Here is a 25,467-nt window from a genome sequence, read left to right on the forward strand (position 1 = left end):
TGACACTGACCCTTACAGCACTCCACTATGCATTAAATTGGAAATGTCCCATTTTTCCTGCTCCTTCCTTCCTAACAACCTTCTATCCATTGTAATTTATTTAACATTTACTCTGGCACCTATAAAATACCTTTTGGAAACTTATGCTTATTCCAACCGACAGTTCACCTTTATCTATGCTACCAGTTGGATCCTTAAAAAAATTCAAAAACTTGTCAAATACAATTCCCCTTTGTAAAGCAATACTGACTTTGATTACTTTGCGATTTGAGTGCATTGTTAAGACCACAAGTCTTTAGTGCACCATTCTCTCTCCCCACTCCTTTCTCCAGTAGCATATTCACAGAATCCCTGCAGTACATAAGAGGCCATTCAGCCCATCGAGTCTGCACCAACCCACAACTGCCATCATTTTATAACATCCTGCTTTTCTAACAGCCAAAAATCTTCATTTCCCCCCGCAACATCTTTACCTCTATAGAAAGTATTTTAAATAAATTTTAAAACCCCGTGATTTTTTTACCCTTGTGCCCAAGTGTTTTTTTAAAAACGCAGTTTGCTCACACTATAGGCCTGAAGGGCACTTGTCTCCCAAATGTTGCTTTCCTGGGTCAGATCCTGGGCACCCTGAAGTATAAGCGTTATTGTGTTTCAGGAGATATGTGGAGAGAACCTGTTGAGTATGATGTGTGGAGAAGTCAAAACTGCCTACTCACATCAGGATAGCTAAACTAAAGAGAGACAGGCTAACAATATAACCTGTAAAGCTAAAACTTGCACAACGCAAGCAATTAAACAGGCCCACCTGGGGCTTGTCAGCCAGGGTCATGAATACTAAACAAAGACAGAAACTGCAGTGCTGAAAATCTCTCACTTGTCAATTTTGAATGAAATAAGCAATAAATAAATTGCTTACAGTTTACTTAAAAGCTTTCTTTTTAATCAGTTGCACACATTTAAAACCAGAAAAATTCCTCACTCAAAAATGACAGGTCAGATATTAAAACAAATTATGCTTCTGGATGGTTGGCTCGCCGAGCGGGTTTGGTGTTCCACAGATGTTTCATTACCCTGCTGGGTAACATCATCAATGCATCCTCCAATGAAGCACCGTTGTGTTTTTTCACCTGTCATTTAAACTCTGGTGTCCGCTGAGCTGGATTACCTCAATTCCGGTTTTCCTTCGCAATGGAGCGTTTATGGGGTCTAGCTCTATGTGTTTATTAATGGCTTTCTTAGTGGAGAACCAGGCCTCTAGGAATTCCTGTGCTGGTATCTGCTTCACCTGTCCCAGGATCCTGGTGTTATCCCAATCGAATTGGTGGTTTTCCTTATCCATGTGGATGGAGATGAGAGAGTATTGGTCGTGTCTTTTTGTTGCCAGTTGATGTTCTTGTACTCGTGGTCAATTTCCTTCCTGTTTGTCCAATGTAATGTTTGTTGTAATCTTTGCAGGGAATCATCGTATATGACATTGGTCCTGTCCATAGTGGGTAGTGGGTCTTTGGTTCGGGTGAGCAGTTGGCGTAGGGTCTGTGGTCAGTTCAGATGTGTTCCTGATGTAAGGCAGAGTGATGAGTGTATTGGGGCTTGTAGCATCTTCCTGGTGTCGTTCGTGTAATAGGCATCTTCTGACCCAGTTTTTTGGGCATCCATTGTCTTTGAATACTTGGAAGAGGTACTCTTCTTTTTTCTGGCGTAGTTCTGTGCTGCTGCAGTGTGTTGTTGCCCGTTTAAATAATGTTCTCACGCAACTTCGTTTGTGTGTGTTTTAAGGTGGTTGCTGTTGAAATTCAGTACTTGATTAGTGCGTACGGCTTTCCTGTGTACCTTTGTTAGGAATTCCCCATTGGTCCTGCGTTCCACCATGACATCCAGGAATGGGAGCTGTTTGTTCTTTTCCTCTTCTCTGGTGAATCTGATCCCGGTGAGGGTGTTGTTTATTAGTTGGTGTGTCTCCTCTGGTTTGGTCCGTTTAACAATGACGAAGGTGTCGTCCATGTAGCGTATCCATAGTTTTGGTTGGATTAGCAGAAGGGCCATGCTTTCAAGTCTCTGCATCACCGCTTCAGCTATTAGTCCGGAGACTAATCATGCTTTACTACGAAGTTATTTTTTCAACTTTAATCAACCAGCATTAAAACAGAGCGAAAAATTGAGAGAAAGCCAAAAAAAAGTTGGTGTTTCAATGATCTCACTCTCTCTTCCACCTCCAAGCAATCTTTAAAGTAAATCACAAAATTTCAGAAACCCTGCTTTACTTTATCCAATTGTAGAGTTCCTGTCAGCCCATTTTCAACCACGAGAAAATCTCAGTAGTTGAATGCTGATCGGGAGCAAGAAGCATAGCATCACACATACACAGTCTTCTGATACCTCAGCAAGTTTATCTGATGACAATTTGAATTGCAGAAGTTCAGGCACAGGGTCAATCATGTGGTCTCTGCTCAGTCAAATGCCATCAACCAAACTGAGGATGTCACACCCGACCTCTGTCAATGGGCTAGTATGTGAGAAAATAAGAGGGAGATCTCTGGCTCTGATCACCAGTAACACATACTGGAGAGAACTACCATCTGTGGACTGTCAGCAAGTTCAGACCTAGTTTGATGTGTGGATAATTCACCCTGATCCAGATGGAGTGCAAACAGCAATGAAATGCAAGACCGGTTAATATTTTATTCATGGATATGGGCATCACTGAAGAGACCAGGCCTTCACTGACCATTCTGAATTCCTGTTGAGGTGGGGAGCTATTGAATTTCAGAAGTCTACACATTGAGCACACTCCTACATGGTGAGGAAAGTTGTTTTTTCTGATGATGATCAAGGGAAGATGGCAGGTAAAGATACTAAGAATGCTATGCTTTTATTCCAATGGTGACATGGATTCTTTAACAAACATTTGAATTAATAATTCATTTGAAATAATTCTGACGAATCATACCAGACTTGAAACATTAACTGTTTCTCTCTCCACGGATGCTGCCAGACCTGCTGTGTTTCTCCAGCATTCTCATGCTTTTTTTTTCCAGATTTCAAGCATCCGTAGTATTTTGCTTTTATCTGAATCAAAAGGTGTTTTTATCTGAACCAAAAGGACAGACAGCAGGCTTCAATTTTCATCCCATCCATCACCTCTACTAATTCCACTTCTACCGTTGTTTTGTCAGCCACCTGTTCCTTAGTATACACCGGTACAAGGTACATGAAGTATTCTAGTGTTGCAACGTGCATGACCTGATTTGGCCTCTAAAGGGCCCATTCCATCTCTTATTACCCACTTACAATATACGTGGTAAGAAAAAGGTTCTTAGGTTCCTTTTGGTTAACTGACATTTGATTTTCATATTCTCCCTTAGGCAGTCATATCTTCTTCATCTGTTTCCCTCTCAAACCATAATTTGATTGAAAAAATAGAAATTGCTAGAAAAACTCAGCAAGTCTGTGGAAAGAAAGCAGAGTTAACATTTTTGGTCTGGTGATCCTTCTTCAGGACCCAAAATGTTAACTCTGCTTTCTCTCCACAGATGCTGCCAGACCTGAGTTTTTCCAGCAACTTCTGATTTTGATTTCTGATTTTCAGCATCTGCAGTTCTTTGGTCTTTTCCCATTGTATTTGATGTGGTTCTCACTTGAAGAATTCACCTAATATGCATCATACATAATTTTTGGTAGTTACATGATACACGTCGCCAAAGGTTTTTGTCTTATACCATTTGGTTTTGGCTAGTAATGAGGTATAAAGAATCCAAAGTAGAACATCTATATTGGAAGAAATGTAATTTCTGAGAGGTGACAGGAGATTCAAATGGAGCCAAAGACTATCAGGAGAATTAATGTTATGAAACAAAGTGTACAGTCAACACAAACAGAAGTTGCTGGAAAAGCTCAGGTCTGGCAGCATCTGTGGAAAAAAAAAATCAGTTAACATTTCGTGTCCGGTGACCCGAAACGTTAACTCTGATTTTTTTCTTCACAGACGCTGCCAGACCTGCTGAGCTTTTCCAGCAACTTCTGTTTATGTTCCTGATTTACCACATCTGCAGTTCTTTCAGTTTTCACGAAGTGTACAGTCACTTTGTTATACAGAGCTTTAACATTGATGGAAAGAGAAACATGTTGCTGAAGCTTTTTGTCTTGCACTCGATGAAAATGCAGCAAGGATTTTAGTCTATGTCGATACAGCCATAGCAGAAGGAGAAGGATTGTTCAGCAAGTGGTGCCCAATCACAAAATAGAATCTATGAACTCATTGAGCATTGTTACTGGATTGTACTGCCAGTGTATGTAGACCACACAGCAAGGATTATGCTTCGGTTATCCTTTGTTTTCAGAGTAAACACTGATCGATTGCCAAAACACCAAATTTCAAACAGTCACAACAATTTGTACAACAGGAAAAGATAAGGCTAATTAATTGGCAAGATAACGGATTACTTTCTGTATGCAATGCCTCAGCAAATGGGAATCTCCAGCCTCCCCAAAAGCACAAGGCAAAATTCCTTTTTGCAGAGACCAGTTCTGTTTGTACGAATGTATTTAGGGCGGCCCGGTGGCTCAGTGGTTAGCACTGCAGCCTCACAGCGCCAGGGACCCAGGTTTGATTCCAGTCTCGGGCGACTGTCTGTGTTGAGTTTGCACGTTCTCCCCGTGTCTGCGTGGGTTTCCTCCAGGTGCTCCAGTTTCCTCCCACAGGCCAAAGAGGTGCCGGCTAGGTGGATTGGCTATGCTAAATTGCCCATAGTGTTCAGGGGTGTGTGGGTTATAGGGGGATGGGTCTGGGTGGGATGCTGCAAGGTTCGGTGTGGACTTGTTGGGCCGAAGGGCCTGTTTCCACACTGTAGGGATTCTATGATATGCTGCTAGTGAACAAAGATGAGCCATGTTATGAGCTTGACTGATTATCTTAAATTATTTGCTAGTGTACTTATTAGAGCACTCAGGATTGTTCAGCAAATGCAGTCCAGTTGCAGAATCACATAACAGCAGACACTGTTCATGTTTTATAAGCACAGGTTGGTTAAGTACAGTGTAAGAAGAACATGGCTTAAGAACATGGCCTTGCACATGGGAAATTGTGTCTCACTAACTTGATTTGAGATTTTTTTTTGAAGTGGTGACAAAGAAGATTGATGAAGTCAATGCCGTAGACATTGTCTAGATGGACTTCAGCAAGCCATTCGACAAGGTTCTGCATGGTTGGCTGGTTAGCAAGGTTAGATCATATGGAATCCAGGGAGAGCTAGCCAGTTGAATGAAAAACTGGTTTGAAGGTAGGCCATGAGGGTGGTGGCACAGGATTGTTTTTCAGACTGGAGGCCTGTGACCAGCAGTGTGCCGCAAGGATCGGTGCTGGGTCCACTGCTTTTCGTCATTTATATGAAATGATTTGGATGCAAATGTAGGAGGTATGATTAGTAAGTTTGCAGATGACACCAAAATTGGTGATATAGTAGAGAGTGAAGAGGCTACCTCAGAGTACAACAGGACCTTGATCAGCAGAGCCAATGGGTTGAAGAGTAGCAGAAGGAATTTAATTTCGATATGTGCGAGGTGTTACATTTTAGTAAGGCAAATCAGGACAGTGGTTACACAGTTAATGGTAGGCCCCTGGGGAGCATTACCGAACAGAGACACCTAAGGGTTCAGGTGCATAGTTCCTTGAAAGTGGAGGCAGATGGTGAAGGCAGGGCCTGGCATGCTTGCCTTCATTGGTCAGTGCATTGAGTGTAAGAGTTGGGACATCATGTTGCAGCTGTACAGGATATTGATGTGGTCACTTTTAGAATACTGCATTCAGTTCTGTTTGTCCTTCTATTGGAAGGACGTTGTTAAACTTGAGAGGGTGAAGAAAGGAATTACAAGGATGTTGCCAGGAATGGAGTGTTTGAGCTATATGGAGAGACTGAACAGACTGGGGCTATTTTCCCTGGAGCATCAGAGGGGCATGGATATGGTGAATAGCCAAGGTCTTTTTCCCAGGTTAGGGGAGTCCAAAACTAGAGACTGTGGATTTAAGGTGAGAGGGGTAAGGTTTAAAGGGACACCAGGGGCAACTTCTTTCACTCAGTGGGTGTTGCGTGCATGAAACAAGCTGCCAGAGGTGGTGATACAGGTGGGTACAATTACAACATTTAAAAAACATCTGGATGGGTACATGAATAGGAAGGGTTTAGAGGGATATGGACCAAGTGCTGGCAAATGGCACTGGATCAATTTAGGACATCTGACGACACGGATGAGTTGGACCGAAGGGTCTGTTTCTCTGCTGTACAATCCATGACTCTATAAATTGCTGGAAAATCTCAGCAGGGCTTGCAGTATCTATAGGAGAGAAATCACAGTTAATGTTTCGGGTCCAGTGACCCTTCTTCAGGGCTAATGGTAGTTATGAAAAGGATGGCTTTTAGGCAGTAGAGTGGCGGAGGGGGAGGAGTAAATGATTGGTGGAGATAGAGCCCAAAGAGAGAGAAAAAACAGTTGGGCCACAAAAGAATGGATGAGAGCAGCCTAGGAGAATGAATAGCCATTAATGGAGGCTATTAGTAGCTGACAACGAGCTGTGTGTGGTAGCAGCCCATGTGATGACAAGGCCTGGTGTGTGAGGATGGGGAACGGTATGGGGAAAGATGTTCAAGCCTGATATTAAGTCTAGAAAGGCTGCAGAGTTATCAAGTGGAAACTGAGGCTCTTTTCTTCTGACTTGCACTGAGCTTTGCTGGAGTACTGCAGCAAGCCTGAGACAGAGATGTTGGCCAGAGAAAACACGTGTTCAAGTGGCAGGCAACTGGAAGCTCAGTCTTTTTTGCAGACAGAACATAGGTGCTCTGCAAAACAGCCACCCAGTCTGAGCTGCATTTCCCAATGTAGAGGAGCAGGGAATACAGTAGACTAGGTTTAGTGAAGTGTAGGTAAAGCACTGTTTCACCTTGAAGGTGTGCTTTGGGCCTTGGAGAGTGAGCAGGGAGGAAGTAAACAGGTAGGTATTGCAACTTACGTGTTTGCAAGGGATTGTGCTGTGGGAATGTTTTGGGAGTGAAGGAGGAGTGAATCAAGGTGTCCCGGCAGGAACAGTCTCTGTAGGAAGGCTGACAAGGGAAGGGAGGGAAGTATCTGTCAGGTGGTAGCACCCCACTGGAGGTGGTGGAAATTGTGGCTAATGATCCTCTGAATCTGGATGCTGGAGGGGGTGGGGGTGGGGGCGGGGGGGGGAGCGCGGAATGATAAGTGAAGACAAGGGGGGCTGGTTTGTGGAACACCTACGTTTCACATACAAAAAAAAAGACCCTAGGCTTTCAATTGTTTGCCATTTCAACATACATGTGCTCTGGTCAAATCCTCTGAATAAATAAAAACAAAAAATTTGCCTGGATCGTTGCAGATGCAAGAGCACTCAAAAAGTTGACTACCATCACCACCCAAAAGCTGGCTTAAGAGTTAGTCACTAGGCTGAAAATCCACTCTATTCACTAGTGTTTCACTGTAGCAGCAATACGTACAATGCACTGTGGAAAATCAAAAATACACAATTCTATCCCTGCAACCTACAATCAAAGTAGCAAACAGTAGTCATGGGATTGGGAATGGAATGCCGTCTTTATCAAGGACTCATACAAATCAGAAAATATCCTGACCAGGACATGTATAATGATTCCGTCACCAAAAATATTCCGGAAATCCAATCTAACACTATTGTGGGAGCACAATCACAAGTACTGCAAGGGTCAAAGCACAGACTCACCACCATCTTTTCACAGAAATTTTATTTATTTATTTAGGGATACACTCTAGCACCATTGCCCCATGTACTGTCAGGATCCCTTGAATGCAGAATGCGTTACTTTAGACCAGGAGGTAAAACTCACACCTCAGAATCCAAATATTGAGAGAATGTTGATCAGAACTATGCTTTTAATGAGTCATTAAACAAAGATCACATCAGCATATTCTGACATCTTAGGTAGATACGTTAAGTATCATACCATTATTTACAAGAAGCAAGAAATTCTGGAGTCTGGCCAATATTCTTCCTTGAACAATGACATCAAAAAGAACTGCTTACTCTTTGCATTGTATTTGACTCTAACAGTTCACAGTCATCAACTGTGTGAAGCACTTGTGACATTTTTAAAAGAGGTGATACAGCTTTATATAGACATTTTTTTTTTTAAAAACAGCCTGCTACTACATGCTGCTAAAACTGGCCATTTGCAGTTCGGAACTAAAAATTACCTCTGACTGAATATCATGCCTTTTAAGCCTCGATCTGTTGAATTAATTCTGTAGTGTTAATCATTGACCAATGTTCACTTTCCTGAAGGCACTCATCAGTCACTCTCCATCAATTTATCAAAATGAGCATTTGTGAACCACAGTTGCAATTGATGCAGGATATTCAGCTTCAAACAACATCATAGGAAAATCCCATTCTGGTTTCAGGAAGCATACAATATTCAGTAGGCATTACTGGATGGCAATTAGAAGTCGTAACCCAATCAGGAATTCAACTCATGAAATGCCAGGGGATTCTAATCTGTGTGGCTTAGTGCTGCACAAACTGCTAAACTCCATAGAATTAAGCAATAAGGATATCTGTCACTTTAACAACAGAGAGCAATGACAGGCTGTGACTGACACTGGACAGTGACTTGTATTTGCAATGTTAAAACAGTAGCATTTACAGAATCTTTAAAACTGTAAAAAAGATTAATGCTGCTGATTCATACATCAAAACTGAGAGTTGCACACTTATGTAGACAAGAGGCACTTGTTTCAGTCTATAAATAGCTTTATGTTCAAGTTTCATATTTCTACAAAAGAGCCTGATAGGATTTTATTAAAAGAACAGAAACCCAGGCCAGTCCATCTGTTTTAATCAGTTTAGGGCCACTGGCGTGTATTGATTACGCATGTATCTCCATGGTACTGTGGCAATCAATCTGACTCAGAGCCACTCCATCACTGCTTAACTGCAGCACATTCCAAATTCATCTTTCCTAATTCTTAGTCACCAATTTAAGAACCCACTTTTAAAATGTGTTGACATTGTTTCCCATGTAAAAATTGGCACATTGATGATGGGGATAGGAAAATGTAGGAATAAAGCAAAGAACTGATAGTTGACAAATAAGTTTCTGGAAAAAATGTGCAGACACATTGGTACTTCATTTAAATTATATTTTCAATTTTGATTAAACAGAGATGGAGCAAGGGGCTTGCTGGAAATAGCTGTGTAAGAATGCACTTTATTCAATAATGGGACGTGGGTGTTACTGGCTGGGCCTGCACTAATTGCCCATTCCTAGTTCCCCTAGTTAGATAGGAAGGGAGTTCCAAGATTTTGAACCAATGACACTGAAGGAATGGTGATATATTTCTGACCGATTTAATCTGATTGATCAGGAGGAAGAGCAAGAGTAGTAATGGAGGAGCATAGCTGCTTTAACTCAGTCAGAACTCCATGGTGAACCAGTGTTGCTTTAGAACTCAGGACTCAAATATTTCAGTTTGTGACCCCACTTGGGATCCTGACCCCTTCTTTGAGAAGCCCTGCATTATTGACAGGTGTGAATTGAGCATTTTTAGAGACATTATAGATTTCCTTCGGTGGTGTGGTTCACCAAAGTAGGGTGGGGTGGGGGGGTTGCGAGTGGGTGGTGGTGGTGGTGGTTTGTTAATGGCTTAACGATTCAGCTTCCATTTGCAATCAGAAGTAATGCATGTTCCAACCCTGGCTGGTGCAGAGTTAGCTGAAATCAGACAAGTTCCAGTGAAATATTGTCGAAATAGGAGAAAGACATAACAGTGTTCATGGCAGCTATCTGACCACCCCTGGTGAAAGTGCATATTTCAACATCAGAGTCATTTTTTCAATGACGTTGGTTGAGGGATAAATATTAGCTCCAGTTTGCAGGAAATCTCTACTGTCTCTTCTTTAAATATTGCACATGACCTTGCATGTTAATCACTGACCAAAGCCACTTTGACGCTCCAACACCTCATCTGAAAGACAGCATCTCTAATATTGCAGCAGTACTGTTCTATATGCTATGGAATATTAGTATGTTAGTTTTTATTAACTCTTTTCTTGAAAGGACATGAATGCCAAGCTAAAACATGGACAGGTTCAACCTACATTACAGGCTCAAATCTCTGAAAAGGGAATCAAACCCACCCCTTCTGAGTCAAAGGCAGGATTGTTACTAATGAGCCAAAGCTTGAGGTGCTACCTTAAGTATCCAGCTACGTCGTTACATTTGAGGTTTTCTGTATAACTTTGTTTATTCATTCACAGCATGTCAGCGTCACTGCCCAGAGGGCCGTTGAGAGTCAACCACATTGCTGTGGGTCTAGAATCACATGTAGGCCAAACCAGGTAAGGATGGCAGTTCCTTTCCCTAAAGGATATTAGTGAACCACATGGGTTTTTCCAACAATCAACAATGATTCACGATCATCATTAGACTCTTAATTCCAGACATTTATTGAATTCAAATTCCACCATCTGTGATGGCGGGATTCGAATCCAGGTCTCCAAAATGTTATTCAGGTCTCTGGATTAACAATTCAGCAATAATACCACTAGGCCATCACCTCCCCTAAGATTATTAAGGTCTGTCCTCAACAAAGTATTTAGATTTCAAACTTCATATCGGGTTTAGTCAAGATCCGAGACAGGATTAATTTTTGAAAACTGAGTAAAGCTGCTTTTTCAGTATGTATTTTGTACATATTTGGCATGTGTATAACTGTATTCTCCACTGATTTAGGAAACCTTTTTGAACTGTCTTCAGATACACAGTGGCATTCCATGTATATAAAGTGAAACCATTTGTCTGGTCTGCTCTTTGCAAGCTACTTGACTTGGGTGGGAGAGGGAAGATTTTAGTCAGTTTAGAATAAAGATTTACTTACTTGCTTTTTGCACGAAAAACATCTAAAGACAGATAGATTTACAGCATTTTATCACATCACTCAATCACCACCAAGCACCTTGTCTCCAATTTATTACTTCCAGCTATATTGACTGTTATGGTAGTCAAATATGGCAGCCATTCTGCACTCAGGAGGATCCCACAAACAGCACTGCGATGAGTAACACTGACCAGACAAAGAGCTTCTTGCTCCTCTTCAGTTTATGCAATGGAATCTTTAGCATTCACCTGAACCTTCAGACTATAGAACCTGCAGTAACTTATGGCAGATGACACAAAGATTGGTGGAGTTGCTGATAGTGCCAATAGTTGTGAAAAGATACACAGGACACAGATAGATTGGTGACTTGGGCACAGAAATGGCAGATGGAGCTTAAACCAGACAAATGCGAGGTGATGCATTTTGGAGGATCAATTTAGATGTGAATTATACTGTAAATGGCAGAACCCTAAGGAACATTAACATATAGACAGATCTGGGTGTGCAGGTCCACAGTTCCCTAAAAGTGGCAACACAGGTGGCCAAAGTGATTAAGAAGGCATGCTTGCCTTCAGCGGCCATGGCGTGGAGTACAACAGTTGGCAAACCACGTTGCAGCTATATAAAACTCTTGTTAGGTCACATTTGGAGTACTGTATGCAGTTTTGGTCACCACATTACCAGAAAGACATGGAAGCTTTGGCAAGAATGCAGAGAAGGTTCACCAGGATGTTGCCTGGTCTCAAGGGCATTGGCTATGAGGAAAGGTTAAAAAGACGAGGATTGTTTTCACGGGACAGACAGTGGCTGAGAGGAAACCTGACAGAGGTCTACAAAATTATGAGAGGCACGATAGGTTGGATAGTCAGAGATTTTTTCCCAGGGTTGAAGTTTCAATTACAAGGGGCACAGGTTCAAGGTGAGAGGGGGCAAGTTTAAGGGAGATGTGCAAGGGAAGTTTTTCATGTAGCGTGGTAGGAGCCTGGAATGCACTGCCAGAGGTGGTGGTGGAAGCAGGTACGTTGGTGACATGAACAGGGACAGAATATAGGGATATGGACTGAATAAGGGCAGAACGTTTGTTTTTTCAGTTTAGTTAGGGCACGATTATTGGCACAAGCTTGCAAGGCCGAAGGACCTGTTGCTGGCTGTATTTCTCTTTTGTTCTTATCCCTTCAGTACTACGCTGTAAACATGCTGAGCTAAATCAACTGTTAAGTCAACTTCATGGATCAGAGTCATGCTTGATATCCAAGTCTGTGCTGTGTTAACTAATTTCAACCAGGATGGCATTAAGGTTTGAGATGGCTAACTAACCCTTTCCCAGGAAGATAGAAACCTTCCAGAAACTAACTAGAAAACAGCAACTCCTACCAGAAGACACAGGCACAAGGAATAATTAAAAAAAAAACAATGCAATACCAGCCTTTATTTTTAAAGCAGAGCGAGATAAGTTCTTGTTAAGCAAGGCGGTGAAAAACTCAGGAGGTAGGAGGGAAGGCAGATTAAGCGAATAAGCACATGAATATGCAAGGAATGGAAAGATATGGACTAAGGGCAGGCAAAAGGGATTAATTTTGTTTGGCATCATGTTTGGCACAACATCATGGGCCAAAGTGCTCATTCCTGTGCTGTACAGTTCTTTGTTCTATGTATATTCCAATCAGATCAGCCATCATCTTACTGAATTGCAGACTCAAGGGGCTGAATGGTCTGTTCCTGATTCATATGTTCATTTTAATCTCAAAGCAGTTGCAGTGCAGAGATTTAAGTATTTATGATGAGAATGAATTAAATATTTTAGATAGAGACTATTTCCTCTGAAATGAGTCCAGACCAAGAAGCATAGCCAAAAAACTAGAGCCAGGTCAGTGTTGATATCAGGGAGCACTTCTACATTCAAATAACATGGAAATCTAGGAACACTCTCACCCCAAAAGTTGTTTCAAGTTAATTAAAAGTTTAAAAAGAGATTTTCAGGTAAAAGTAAAGGGTTATGATCTAAAGCAAATAGATGGTGTTGGGATACAGATCAGCAGTAATTAAGTAAATGGCAGACAGACTTGAGGGGCTGAATGATTTGTTCCTAGCAATGACTTCACAAAGAAAGGGGAAATGGGAAAACTGTCAACCACACAAGAAAATACTCCAAAAATTCAAACAAAAGCACAGAAATTCCAAAGACTTACCCCTTGGTTTCCTTCAAAGCGAATTCCAGGCTGGCAAGACAAATTACTCTAAGAGAGAATGGAAGCACAGTTAGGCATTTCAGTACTAGATACAGTCAGTTACATTACATGGCAGACATCAACTTCTGAAAAAGGTATTGCCACAGCGTATGGCAAAACTCAGCACCCAGAATACCAGCAGTTCCTAGTCAGTGCTATATTTGGTAGTGATTGAGATGTTATTTTAAGAATGGAGAGGCAGATGGGAAGTCAGGAGTACATTCAAAGAATGGTGCATTCCGATGCATAGGGCTGAAAGAGTTATGTCCCAATTGTCCCATTCACTTGATCTTTCCTCAATGCTGCATATTTTTCCTTTTCAAGAATTGATCCGTTTGCTTTTGAATGTTACTATTAAATTGGCTGCCACTGCACTTTCAGGCAGCACATTCCACATCACAACTTTCTTACCTTCCCCAATTCTGTAATTGGCTACCTTAAAATTTGAGTTGACAAGATGTAGAGCTGGATGAACACAGCAGGCCAAGCAGCATCAGAGGAGCAGGAAGGCTGACGTTTCGGGCCTAGACCCTTCTTCAGAAATGGGGGAGGGGAAGGAGATTCTGAAATAAGGAGGGTGGGGAGGGGGAAGAGGGGAGATGGATGGAAGGTGGATAAAGGAGCAGATAGGTGGAGAGGAGACGAACAGGTCAAGGAGGTGGGCCTACACTCACTTTTACTAGCTCCATCCCCGCTTCCTTGGCTTGTCCGTCTCCTCTCCACCTATCTGCTCCTTTATCCACCTTCCATCTGCCTCCTCCCCCCCGCCTTCTATTTATTTCAGAATCCCCTTCCCCTCCCCCACTTCTGAAGAAGGGTCCAGACCCGAAACGTCAGCTTTCTGCTCCTCTGATGCTGCTTGGCCTGCTGTGTTCATCCAGCTCTACACCTTGTTATCTCAGATTCTCCAGCATCAGCAGTTCCTACTATCTCTTAAAATTTGAGTCCTCTGGTTAGACATTCCAAACATTAGAAATAGTTTCTCCAGTTAACTACCAAAACTGCCTTGTTTTTCCACCTGACTAAAAATTGATCATCTTTCATAAGACAGAACAGGGCAGAGAAAATAAGTGACAAAAAGTAGCCACAAAACCATAACATACACTATATTGAAGGACTTTCCCCCTTGTGGAATGACTTAAGGTTAGAGTGAGCCAATACTGCTGCATCAATTCCAACATGTCTGAATGTAGCCGAGTTCTCCAAAACAGCTGAAAAAAAAGAGTGGAAGCTGCTGCAAATCCACTCCCCATGTTCAGTAACAAATATTACTCTTATTTGGAGAGCAGTACGCAACCAAAGTTGGACCAAGTTAAGGTGTGTAACAGGATGCATATGCAATCTGTACAGCAACAATAAGGAGGGACAATCAAAGGTTTGGTACATGACTCTTCTACCCCAGAATTAATCACAGACCATAGTCAAATCTTATCAGGATAAGTTCAACTGAAAACTAACTGCTTTGAATGACTGTGTTAGCAAGTAGACTAACTTTACAAATTTGAAGCTCCCCTAATGACTCAAAAATTAAAAATATTTAATAGCCAAGCTATGGACCATAAAAGATCTTGGTTCACTGCTTTGTTCCTACGCAGCCTAATGTAGACAAAATGCTGTACAAAACTTTATCACTGGCATTAATGCCTTGGGTTCAATAGGGTGGGAGCACTGTTTGAAATAGGAACATTAAATCAATTTTTACAGCAAAGACACGTGCCATTCTATCGAGCACAATAGTCTACAAGAGCTTCTGCCCACCTTACTTCACCTCACCAATTTCTTTCTCCCTCGTATACTTTGAGCAATCCCTTTGTTAGACCCCTTGCTGATTTTTCATTAGTTTTATTTTATTCTTTTATCAATTTAGGTTTAGAGCTGTGAACTGGGAACTATGAACAGAAGATGACTTTTTGGAGTGGAGGTAACATCTTGTATTAAAAAGAAAAACAGACCAAACAAGCTTTTGTTTATTCATAAGGCCACGCCTGGGAGTTAATTGCAGGTTAGCACCTGATTTAAAAGGCTCTGGAGATGCTTCATCATCCCAGTGATAAAGAAAACTCATGCAGCGTGCCTCAATAACCACTGCCCAGTGGCTCTGACCTCCATTATTATGAAATGCTTTGAAGGGTTAGTCATGGCTCACATCATCACTAGCCTCCCAGACTGCCTTTATCCCTTGCAAATTTGCCTACCATTGCAACAGGTCCATGGTAGATGCAATCTCCCTAAACCACATGCCTGGAACATCTGAGTAACAAGGACGTGGACATCTGGTTCCTATTTAAGGACTACAGCTCTGCCTTCAACACCATAATTCAAACCAAACTGATCTCCAAAGTCCAAAACCTAGGTCTCTGCTCCGCCCTCTGCAACCGGATCCTTGACTTCCTGACCCACAGATCACAATAAGTGCAAACACGCAACAACACCTCCTCCACCACAATCTCAACACCCTGCAAGGCTACGTACTCAGCCCCTTTACTATACTCCCTATACACTCATGACTATGGCCAAATTCCATTTTAATTCCATCTGCAAGTTTGCTGACAACATGACCATTGTAGGCCAGATCTCAAACAATGACGAGCCAGAATACAGGAAATAGAGAGTGCTTGATGGCATGGTGTAAAGATAGCGATCTCTTCCTCAATGTCAGCAAAGAGCTGATCACTGACTTCAGGAAGCAAGGTGGAGGGCATACCCCTGTCTACTTCAATGATCAACAGCGTCAATTTCCTTGGAGTGTTGATCTGTCCTGGTCCACCAACGTTGACACTATGGTCAAAAAGCACAGCAATATTCTACTTCCTTAGGAGGCTAAGGAAATTTGGCATATCCATTAAGACTCTTACCAATCTTTATGGATGCACCATAGAAAGTATTCTATCCAGATGGTATGGTACGGCTTGGTATGGCAACTGCTCTGCCCAAGACCATGAGAAACCAGAATTGTGAACACAGCCCGGTCCATCACGCAAGCCAACCTTCCATCCACTGACTCCATCTATACTTCTTGCTGCCTCAGGAAGGCAGCCATCATCATAGACCCCTCTCATCCAGGTTATAATCTCTTCCGTCAGGGAGAAGATACAAAAGCTTAAACACATGCACCAACAGATTCAAGAACAGCTTCTTCCTCGCTGTTATTAGACTTCTGAATGGACCTCTCAAGTTTTAAATTTAATGTTGATCTCACTCTTTGAGAGTCTTCTCTGCAGCTGTAACATCATATTCTTTGCTCTGTTTTATTACCCTAATACACTTTTATGGTATGACCTACTTCTACTGCACTCGAAGCAAAGCTTTTCATGGTACATAGGTACCTGCGACAATAATAAATCAAATCAAAAATCATCACCAGGGAAAAGCATGATATTTAAAGAGATAGCACAAGTTGGCTATTAGCAAGATCAATACCTGGAAATTAGTTTCAGCAAGTCTGGAAATAACCATATGCTCAAGCAGATGGCAGATGTTGAATCGTAACAGGGACCTTGTGGAAAAGACAGTTGATCTGTCAAGGAGGTGAGAGTTTGAACTGGGTTTTGGATGTGTTTTTTGTGAGGAGTCCGATGTTGATGCTACAGCATGAAGATTTGAAAGCTCCCTGGCTAATCTCCTGTGAGCAGCACTTAGTAGCTCAGAGAAAAGAAAGTTACAAGTCCTACTGTCTTTAGCTGAGTAAACTGTAAAAGGTGACCCTGAGCATCATCTTCAGAAAATCAAGAAAGAAACTATGGCTGTGGAACAATGAATCATGAAAATACTTAAGTAATCTGGCCAATTTTATCATTTTATTTCATGAGTTAACTGTTTGATTGTCTTTTGTCTGAACGGGGCTGAAAACAGGTCTTAGGATTAAAGCATAGACCAATTAGATTACTTTGATCTTTAGTTTTACTCTGAAATCAACATTGTTAGTAAATTGCTAGGTCTTTTGTTTAAAATACAAACCAGTGTCTGGAATTGATTAACCTAGAGTCTGGGATTGGTTATTCAAAACTGGTTAGGAACCACTGCAGTCAATTTTAATGGTCTTTGAAGGTTTTAATTTTACAGTGTTGCAAAGAGGTAGAAAGGCTGATTTGGTTTGGCTGACTGCCTCCATGTTGTAACGCCTTAAATACATATCTGCCGTTCATCTCAACCACGTTTTGTGGAAGAAGTTTTCATGTCCTTGACCACACTGCATAACAAAATTTCTCAACTGGTGACCAAATTAAAATCCTTCATTTTGGTCTCCCTAACAAGTGAAAAGCAGAAATGGAGTCAGGATTGAGAATGGGCACACAAGAAAGACAAGTCCAGAAATAAAATCAGTAGACCTCTACTCATCAATTTCAGATCAAATTCAGCAATAGATTGTGACTTCTGGGTTTTCTGTTTTTAAGCTATGCAGTATGATATGCACCCATGGGACCAGATCAGAAGTCCATTCTAAAGTATCAATGGAGAAACTGAACTTAGATGGAGTAGGAATTACCTAGAATGAACTCACAAAGAGCAAAGGCAATAACCAGATTTATTGATGCTTCCCTGGAATTACTGATAGGTACAGTCATGAGCAGGAGGCTCTTTAACAATATAAAGGGTAAAATGAAGGTGTGGTTAGAAACGTCAGAGGAGCTGAGCAAAAACATGGTGTCCAGCCTCAGATGCAGTGTTGGAAGCTTCTTAACGATCTGACTGAGTCAGGAAATTGACTACATTTGTTGAATCATGTACATGATATGATACAACCCTCCCTCTTGTCACTATGCCTTTCCAATATGATCTATACATCACTCCTCACACCCACTTAAGTTTCAAGAGCACCCATTTCTTAATGCTTTATCCACTTCCTCACCTTCAGTTTATCCAGTTACAACTCACCCCAGTTATTGTCACCATTGATAAATGCACAGTATTCATCGGTGAGTACCCAACTAAATTGGCTGGACTATTTTTCATCCCATATACAAGCATGGCATGGAATCCTCTCCTGGCCCTATTATACAGAATTTCAATCAGAGGAGCCATCACTGAGGAGGAGAGTACTGGTCTACATGAGGATCTTTATGTGATACTGACAGACATGCCGTTCATACTGCACAGTAGCAGTGAAGATGTAGGAATCCTATAACAGATCGTAGATTAATGGTATAGAGAACTACAAAAGCATGTCATCAGTTTTGAACTCACTCCCAAGCTATCCTCATTCAGGACGTTACCATAGCTGTGCAAGCCAAGAACAAAAACATACCTGCTCTCTAAAACAGGGCGACAGATACCATATCCACAGCCTTCGGGCTGCATCTGAAGCTTCCTTGTTTTTCTCAGGTGTTTCCTGGGAAACTGGAGGTATTAAATCCAGTGTTCCTAGTTTGATTTTTTTCCACAAAGGTATTAGCAACAGTGACAGAGACCCCCCAGCAGCACAATTTTTTTTATTCGAAATAGAATTCTCTGCATGGTAGTGGCATCGAGTTAAGGCACATCAGAAGATCATCATGGTGACATTGCACTTCTGTCAAAGGAGGAATGAAATCTTCCATATGTTATTTGGTTATAAGACATGGTTGTGGGATGGGCACAAGGCCAAACAATGACCTAATTTCAAAACTAACCACTGTCTGTTGAGTTGATTGTTGTTTGCTGTATCCTCATAATAGAGCATTTTGAGTGGCTAATGATGTTGGATTTTCCCAGTGTCTGGGAAATCCCAGCTCAGTGTACAGCTGTCTTTGATTTTGGAGAATTTCTATTGGCGATAATATATTTTAATGGGAAGTCTGGCTTGTGAACCCTGTGCTGTATAAATAAAATCAGATACGATGAATGTAATTAGTTTATAACACAAAATTTTTGATAAAATATTACCTGTGTACAGAGAATAAAAGGCTATTGATTCTATTCTCAAGAGCCAGGATAGGGACTCTGAGGAATTTCTTGTGGGTATCTATCGAGAAATGGTGTTAAATCTGATCCTCTCTTGGTCCATGACTGTGGCATTTCACTTGTCAGTTAGTATACATTCCAAAGTATTTGAACGAAGGTCATTCACTGCCTCTTTTCCAGTTTGATGTGGGATTTGGGTCGTTTTGCTGAAGTCATACAATACCTGCTCAGTTAAGTATCCTGAGACTTGGTTCAATCTGTTGAATAACCTCTTTATTAAAGAATAACTCAAAGGAACTTACTTGTCAATTAACGAGAATGCCCATTGGTTAAGGATCATTGTCAACCGGTCAGAAAAAGTGGTTGCCCTTCTATGTTGTTTCATCCTTAAATGGTATTGAGCCAACTTGTTAAATTTCTTGATTTGTTTTGTGCAGAGTGTGTGGAGTGCTTTCTTGGGGAAAAAAACTGCATTTAATTCCTCAATTTAACTGAAGTCTTAGGAGTTGTAATTTCCTTGACAAATCTTCTCCATTATGGAAAGCATTTGTATTTGGTACAAAGTTGATTTCTGGTGTGACCGATAGGTTCTTTGATAAATGCCACACTTGCTCTTTGATGAATGAGGTTTACACAGTGCGATCTGACAGGTCAAATACCAGGCCAAGAGGAACTACATTAGGCTCTACATTTGAGAAAGTTAAGGCTGCTGTTGAATTTTGCTTGTTTAATGAGGTTTCATTCCAGTTTCTGAACTTGGTGTGTTCCCTAAGAGTTTACTTAAACGTTGTATGAAAATCCACATTTGAAAATATCCTGCTCTTCTATTCCATTTACCAAAGTGAAGAAACTCGCACATCCCCACACTACATTAACAGCCAGCTTGCTGCCCATAAAATGAAGCAATCTATTTCTCTTTGCATCTGTGTCCTTCTCACATCTTCTAATCCCACATAGTTTTGTATCATCAAGCATAGATGCCTTACTCTTGGTTTCTTTATCCAAATCATTATGTTTAATAATGCCTCAGATGCCAGCATTGATCATTGTGGCAGTCCACAAGTTACAGGGTTCTGTCAGTTTACTTTTACCTCCTACTTCCTCACCAGTAAAAGAAAATCTGCCACCCGTTCTAAAATACAACCTTTGGTATGGTACCTTCTTGAACGTCTTCTGGGAAAACAAGGATACTATACCCATAGGTTATCCTACGTGATATAATGGAGCTGTTTGACATTATGCCTTTTCTTTTCCCTCTTTTACTTCTGTTCTTTTTCTCCCCCCTGTTGTTCAGCAGCAGTTGTCCCCTCCCAGGGTTGCTGTGGTGTGTGTGTGTGTGTGTGTGTGTGTGTGTGTGTGTGTGTGTGTGTGTGTGTCTGGCAGCGGTGGGTTCCTTTGCTTAAATGGCACTTGGACAGGGGTGGCAGCGGCCGTAACATAAGCTTCAGCATGGTGGGCCCAGCACAGAGATTGAGCCCAGTCCAGGACCCAGCAGCTTCAGCGGACTCATGGCAGAGGTGACACGGTTCCCGCTCTGGCAGTGCGGCTCCAGGGCATCTGACTGTGGAGAGTGGCATTCTGGTTGCAGAGGTGTGGGGGGACTCAGGGCACCTGAGTGTTCACAGACTGAGAGATGGACTTCGTAGCTGTTGTTTTTCTGGAGACAAGGACTCATGACGATGTGGGGAGTGACCTAAACGGTTCTGTGTCTTTTGGCTATTCCTTTTATTTCTACTTCTGTTTTAATCCTGTCTTTTGCATACTAAGATGGTGCCGGAGTATAACAACTTTGTACACTTTTCACTGTATTCTTGTACTCGAGTACACATGACAAGAAAATCTAAATCTAAAATTTAAACGATGAGGAATTTTGACAGAATAGACAAGAACTCTACTTACAGGAAGGGTGGCAACCAGGTGATAAAGATCAAGGTAATTAATGGAAGAATCAGTCATTAGGAGAATTTACTTTATATGTTACGATGATCTGTAATGGACTGAAAGGGAGGTGGAAGCAAATTCAATAGCAATTAAAATTAATTGAATATATAGAGTGGAAAAATTCATAGAGCAATTGCAAAAGAGCAGGAGCTGTCTCACGCACAATGAACCAAAGTGTATGTTATATCGAACTATGATTCTCTAATCAATTCGGGATTGCCCACCTGATCATCCAGAGATCCCTGTTGGAAGGCACATGTGTAGAAGCAAAATGAGACAGGAAGAGGCTCAGGCATGGTTACATTCCTAGAGTTGAATAGTTAACTACTAGTGTTGTCCTGGGGGTGGGGTAATCAAAACACCAATGTCACCTTTGATTTGGTCACTAAGAGGATGTGACAGCAGTGGGTCCTGTAGACTTTTCATTAATGCAATTGGGCTTAGGAATTAAAATAGGTGCTTCAAAATCAGTGCCTAACAAATTAAATCACCAAAGTTATGGACCACCACAACGATGTTTTGCACACTGTAATTTATGTCTTGGCTATTTCTGTAAAATCGAAACTCTAACAGAAGTGTCAGTTATAAACTAACCAGACCCCTCCCCCGAAAATGCATTAACGATCTATAAATGAAACCGAAATACTGAACAGGGGAAAATACTAACAGACAACTTCTGGCCATCTGCACTACTGTCATGTCCATCTGAAGGTATGGAAATATTCTGTTAGTACTCAAAGATGATACTCAAAGAATCAGCAAGCGTCCTATTCCTTTCTAAGAGCCATTTTCTCTAATTGCATAGACACTTCCAGTGACAGGCATTGGGATGTAAGGTGGTTGTGGATCTATTCAGTATTTTTTGAACTAAAACAGCGAGTATCAGTAAATTTTCAAACAAAAAAAAAAATTCAATGCCTTGATAAGAAATTCTTCCTGTAATTGTCGCTTTGTGCTCTGGACAGGAATCAGTCTTTGGGCCAGGGCTTGCTCAGCACCAGCACCACAATAAGGTGTGAAGCACTGAGCAGACAGATGAATCAGGAAGTAGTACAGACAAGCCTTGGCTCGCGTGGATGACATGTTCAAGTTGATACAGTCATTGCTAGGATTAATTCATGAGCTGGAACACGCTTAAAGCACTTGGAGAGACTTGTAACAGGAGTCTCAAGAGGGGAGTGGGGGGAAAAAAAATACACACCGACAAATTCCATATTTTTGTTGACAATTTACCTTTTACAATTCTGCTTGCTGGATTATGGGTTCCACAAGCAACCAGTCACAACTCTGCACCTTGACCAGGGGACTATTCATCATAAAGCAGCTATCAATAAGCACAAGCACCTTATCATACAGTGAAGTGTATCATGACTGTATCTAATACCAATGATCTATGTTTAAACATGCATCTCTCCCAGCAGGGACCACTGGAGAGTCAGTGGTGAATTCTGAATCAATTTCTCACCATCATTCAGGAAGGTCAACCATGATTTTTTTTCCCTGTGATCCTGGTTGATATTATTGAACAAACAACAACTTTTAACATTTAAACGCAGTGCAGAAAAGTCTCAAAGCACATAGAGATTTTGATTTATTTTTGCCAAATTTCTCATCCGCTTATCTTCTTATGGGACTCAGCTTTGATGTGGAGGTGCCGGTGTTGGACTGGGGTGGACAAGGTCAGAAATCGCATGACACCAGGTTATAGTCCAACAGGTTTATTTGAAAACACAAGCTTTCAGAGCCTCCTAACACCTAGAAGAGGACTAAGGCTCCAAAAGCTTGTGTTTTCAAATAAATCTGTTGGACTATAACCTGGTGTTGTGTGATTTCAGACTTGGCTTGTCATGGAGTAGACATTCCACAGGCACCGAATACTTTTTGGTACTTAAAGTGAATAAATTTCACATTTGAATATAGTTGCTTGTCATCACTCGCTGTCAATAGCTGGGTATCACAAGGTGTAGATGCCTAACAATGCAGAACTGGACTCTTACTCCTTAATCTTGGCAAAGGCACCTGCCCATACCTCTCAAATCTATACACGCGAGTAGGTCCTTTTGTTCAGATCCCCTTCCACTTTCAAACCACTGTCACCACCCTAACCATTCTCATCACCTTCATATTTTCCCTGGGCAGCATCAGCTGAAGGCATGACGTCAAGGTTCTACGTGCCTGCTAATGTTACTCAGTCCTAGTTCACCACCACTTCTCTCTTTCCACTATCGGTTTTGTCAGCTAATTTGTCTGGGATCTACCCCTGAAAATACTGCGATTTTGTCCAACTAAATTTTGAGAACACAACCCACAGTCCCTGGCTTCAGGCTCTATTCAATTTCCTTTTTAGCCACTGTTTCACGTTCAAGCCAACTATTCGCAATATTGTCCTGGCTTCCACACTGTATGACCTTATCCAAATACTCAAGGAAAAAAAAATTACTGTTGTGGCTGGAAACCTGACATAAAAACAGAAAGTGCTGAAAAAACTCAGTCTCAACTCTGGTAGCATTTGTGGAGAGAAAACAGTTAATGTTTTGAGCCTGATATAACTTCATCAGAACTTCTGTTCGTTTTGTTAATTTTTTAAATTTTAGGGCAAACAATTTTCCGTTTTGTTGCACAGTCGTGACCCATCACATTAACTTTTGCACTAACTGTGGATATTACAGCTCTTCTATGGTGAAACCAAACCATTTCCTGATTTAAAGTTGATTTCTTTGTAATTTTGGAGCTGTACTGAATTATGAACTTTGGCCCTTCATTTCAATTTCCAAATTTTAAATATACCAAATTGTAATTGAAAAAGTAGAAAAGCTGCCACTCAGGCAAGTGCTTGGGATAAGCAACCACAAAAATCAAGTTTAACAACCTAGACCTTGACAGCAGATCACAGCATCATTTAGCCTCCTGGTTTCACATTTGCTAAATTTACAAAAGCTTTTGTTTTGACAAACGCTGAATGGGCAGACAACATTTATGCAAAGGTGCCAAGTGAGTAACTCAATCAAACAGCAGTAATGTTAAATGACAACGTCATGTATCGGTATATTTACTGTGGCAGATCAGGCCAGTTAGTACAGTATATATTGGGGAATCCTTCAAATGCATCACTGTCAGTTACAAAATAACAAGTACAAAGGTGTCAGTAACTGAGATGCTTGTTCAATTCAAGAAAAAGTGAGATGAATGAGCCGAGCAGTATTACAAAGCTATGATAACTGGACATAAAACAGCAGAAGGAAAGCATAAACACATCTCTTGCACAATATTACCTACGTGACTCTTCTCTGAAAGTCATCACAGGAAGATATGACGAAAACCAAAAAAAGTCCGTTGGAGAAGGAATTGAGAGTTTATGGAGAAGGATCTTATTGAAAAGCTGTGCCAAAATTAGGGCTAAATTATGTAGAGGAGATCATAATCTACCTTATGTTTCTTCCATTCTAATGATTGGCCCCAGTGCCCCTGGTTAAGATACAGGAAAATTATTCAGGATTACCTCTCCTGGTAACAGCATGGAATTAGGTTTGATATATAGCATGTTGTGATTGTACAGCAAGTGGAGTACATGTGTTTAGTCTGTTTCATGTACTGATATCCCTATCTTGAATCAGGTAACAAAATACGTTTAGAGATTTACAAGCGTTTTATTGTAAATCCACAGTATTGTACAAACATCCGTTTCCACTTTTCCTTTCCGGTCTCTTTCCCTGTCCAGAAGCCAATATCCCATTGCGAAAGAAAACAGCGTTTTTTTGGAGAGTTTAACATTCAGTACAATGAATTCAATTTATTTACAGACAAACAGGTACTTCATGGAATGGCTTGTTTCTTAAAACTGACACCAACATTCACTATTCATGCTGTATATTTTCCAAGAATATCACCATCCCTATATCACCCAAGACTACTTTAGTCCCTCCATATTCTGGGAGAACTGGGTGGTTGTCAGCATTCTTCACTCTATGACAAGGTCCAACAGCTACAACTTTGTGCAATTGCACTTCCCTCAGATTTTTCTGGAAGCATGATGCCACCCTTTGTAAGCCTCTCTAATGCAACTCTTTCCATCAAAATATGGGTGAAAGGGGCAGAAATGTTTTGAGCATTGACCTCTCATGCCTGCTGTCACTTCTCGAAAGCGCTGAAAATGAGGCATCTCCCTACAGCAGTGAGAAAAAAAGCAGCCACATATTTGTCTCCTGCTGTTAAGATGGATGACAGTGTATCCAAACGCTTATTAAAGAGACACTACAGTTACCAAAATAAAAGCAGGATCTGAAGTTTATGCAGAATTGCTTGCAGTACAGAAGTAGCCTAACTCAGAACAAATGAGTACCAATTCAACAGCAAATTATCTCAATCTTTTAATAACACAAATGCACAGCTCAGGTACACAGATGGAGAGGAGCCAGAGATAGTAGGAACTGCAGATGCTGGAGAATCCGAGACAGCAAGGTGCAGGGCTGGATGAACACAGCAGGCCAAGCAGCATCATAGG

General features: G+C 41.2%; 1 protein-coding gene across 1 annotated transcript in view; it reads right to left on the bottom strand.

Annotated features, from left to right (window-relative positions):
- ell (elongation factor RNA polymerase II) overlaps positions 1–25,467 on the bottom strand; it is a 139,708-nt gene that overhangs the window by 82,312 nt on the left and 31,929 nt on the right. The window contains exon 2 of the mRNA XM_048614073.1: positions 13,107–13,154. Within this exon, the coding sequence (XP_048470030.1) occupies positions 13,107–13,154 (48 nt within the window). The remainder of the gene's footprint in view (positions 1–13,106; positions 13,155–25,467) is intronic.

The sequence above is a fragment of the Rhincodon typus genome, chromosome 29, assembly GCF_021869965.1.
Source record: "Rhincodon typus isolate 14 chromosome 29, sRhiTyp1.1, whole genome shotgun sequence".
In the NCBI taxonomy this organism is placed as follows: domain Eukaryota; kingdom Metazoa; phylum Chordata; class Chondrichthyes; order Orectolobiformes; family Rhincodontidae; genus Rhincodon; species Rhincodon typus.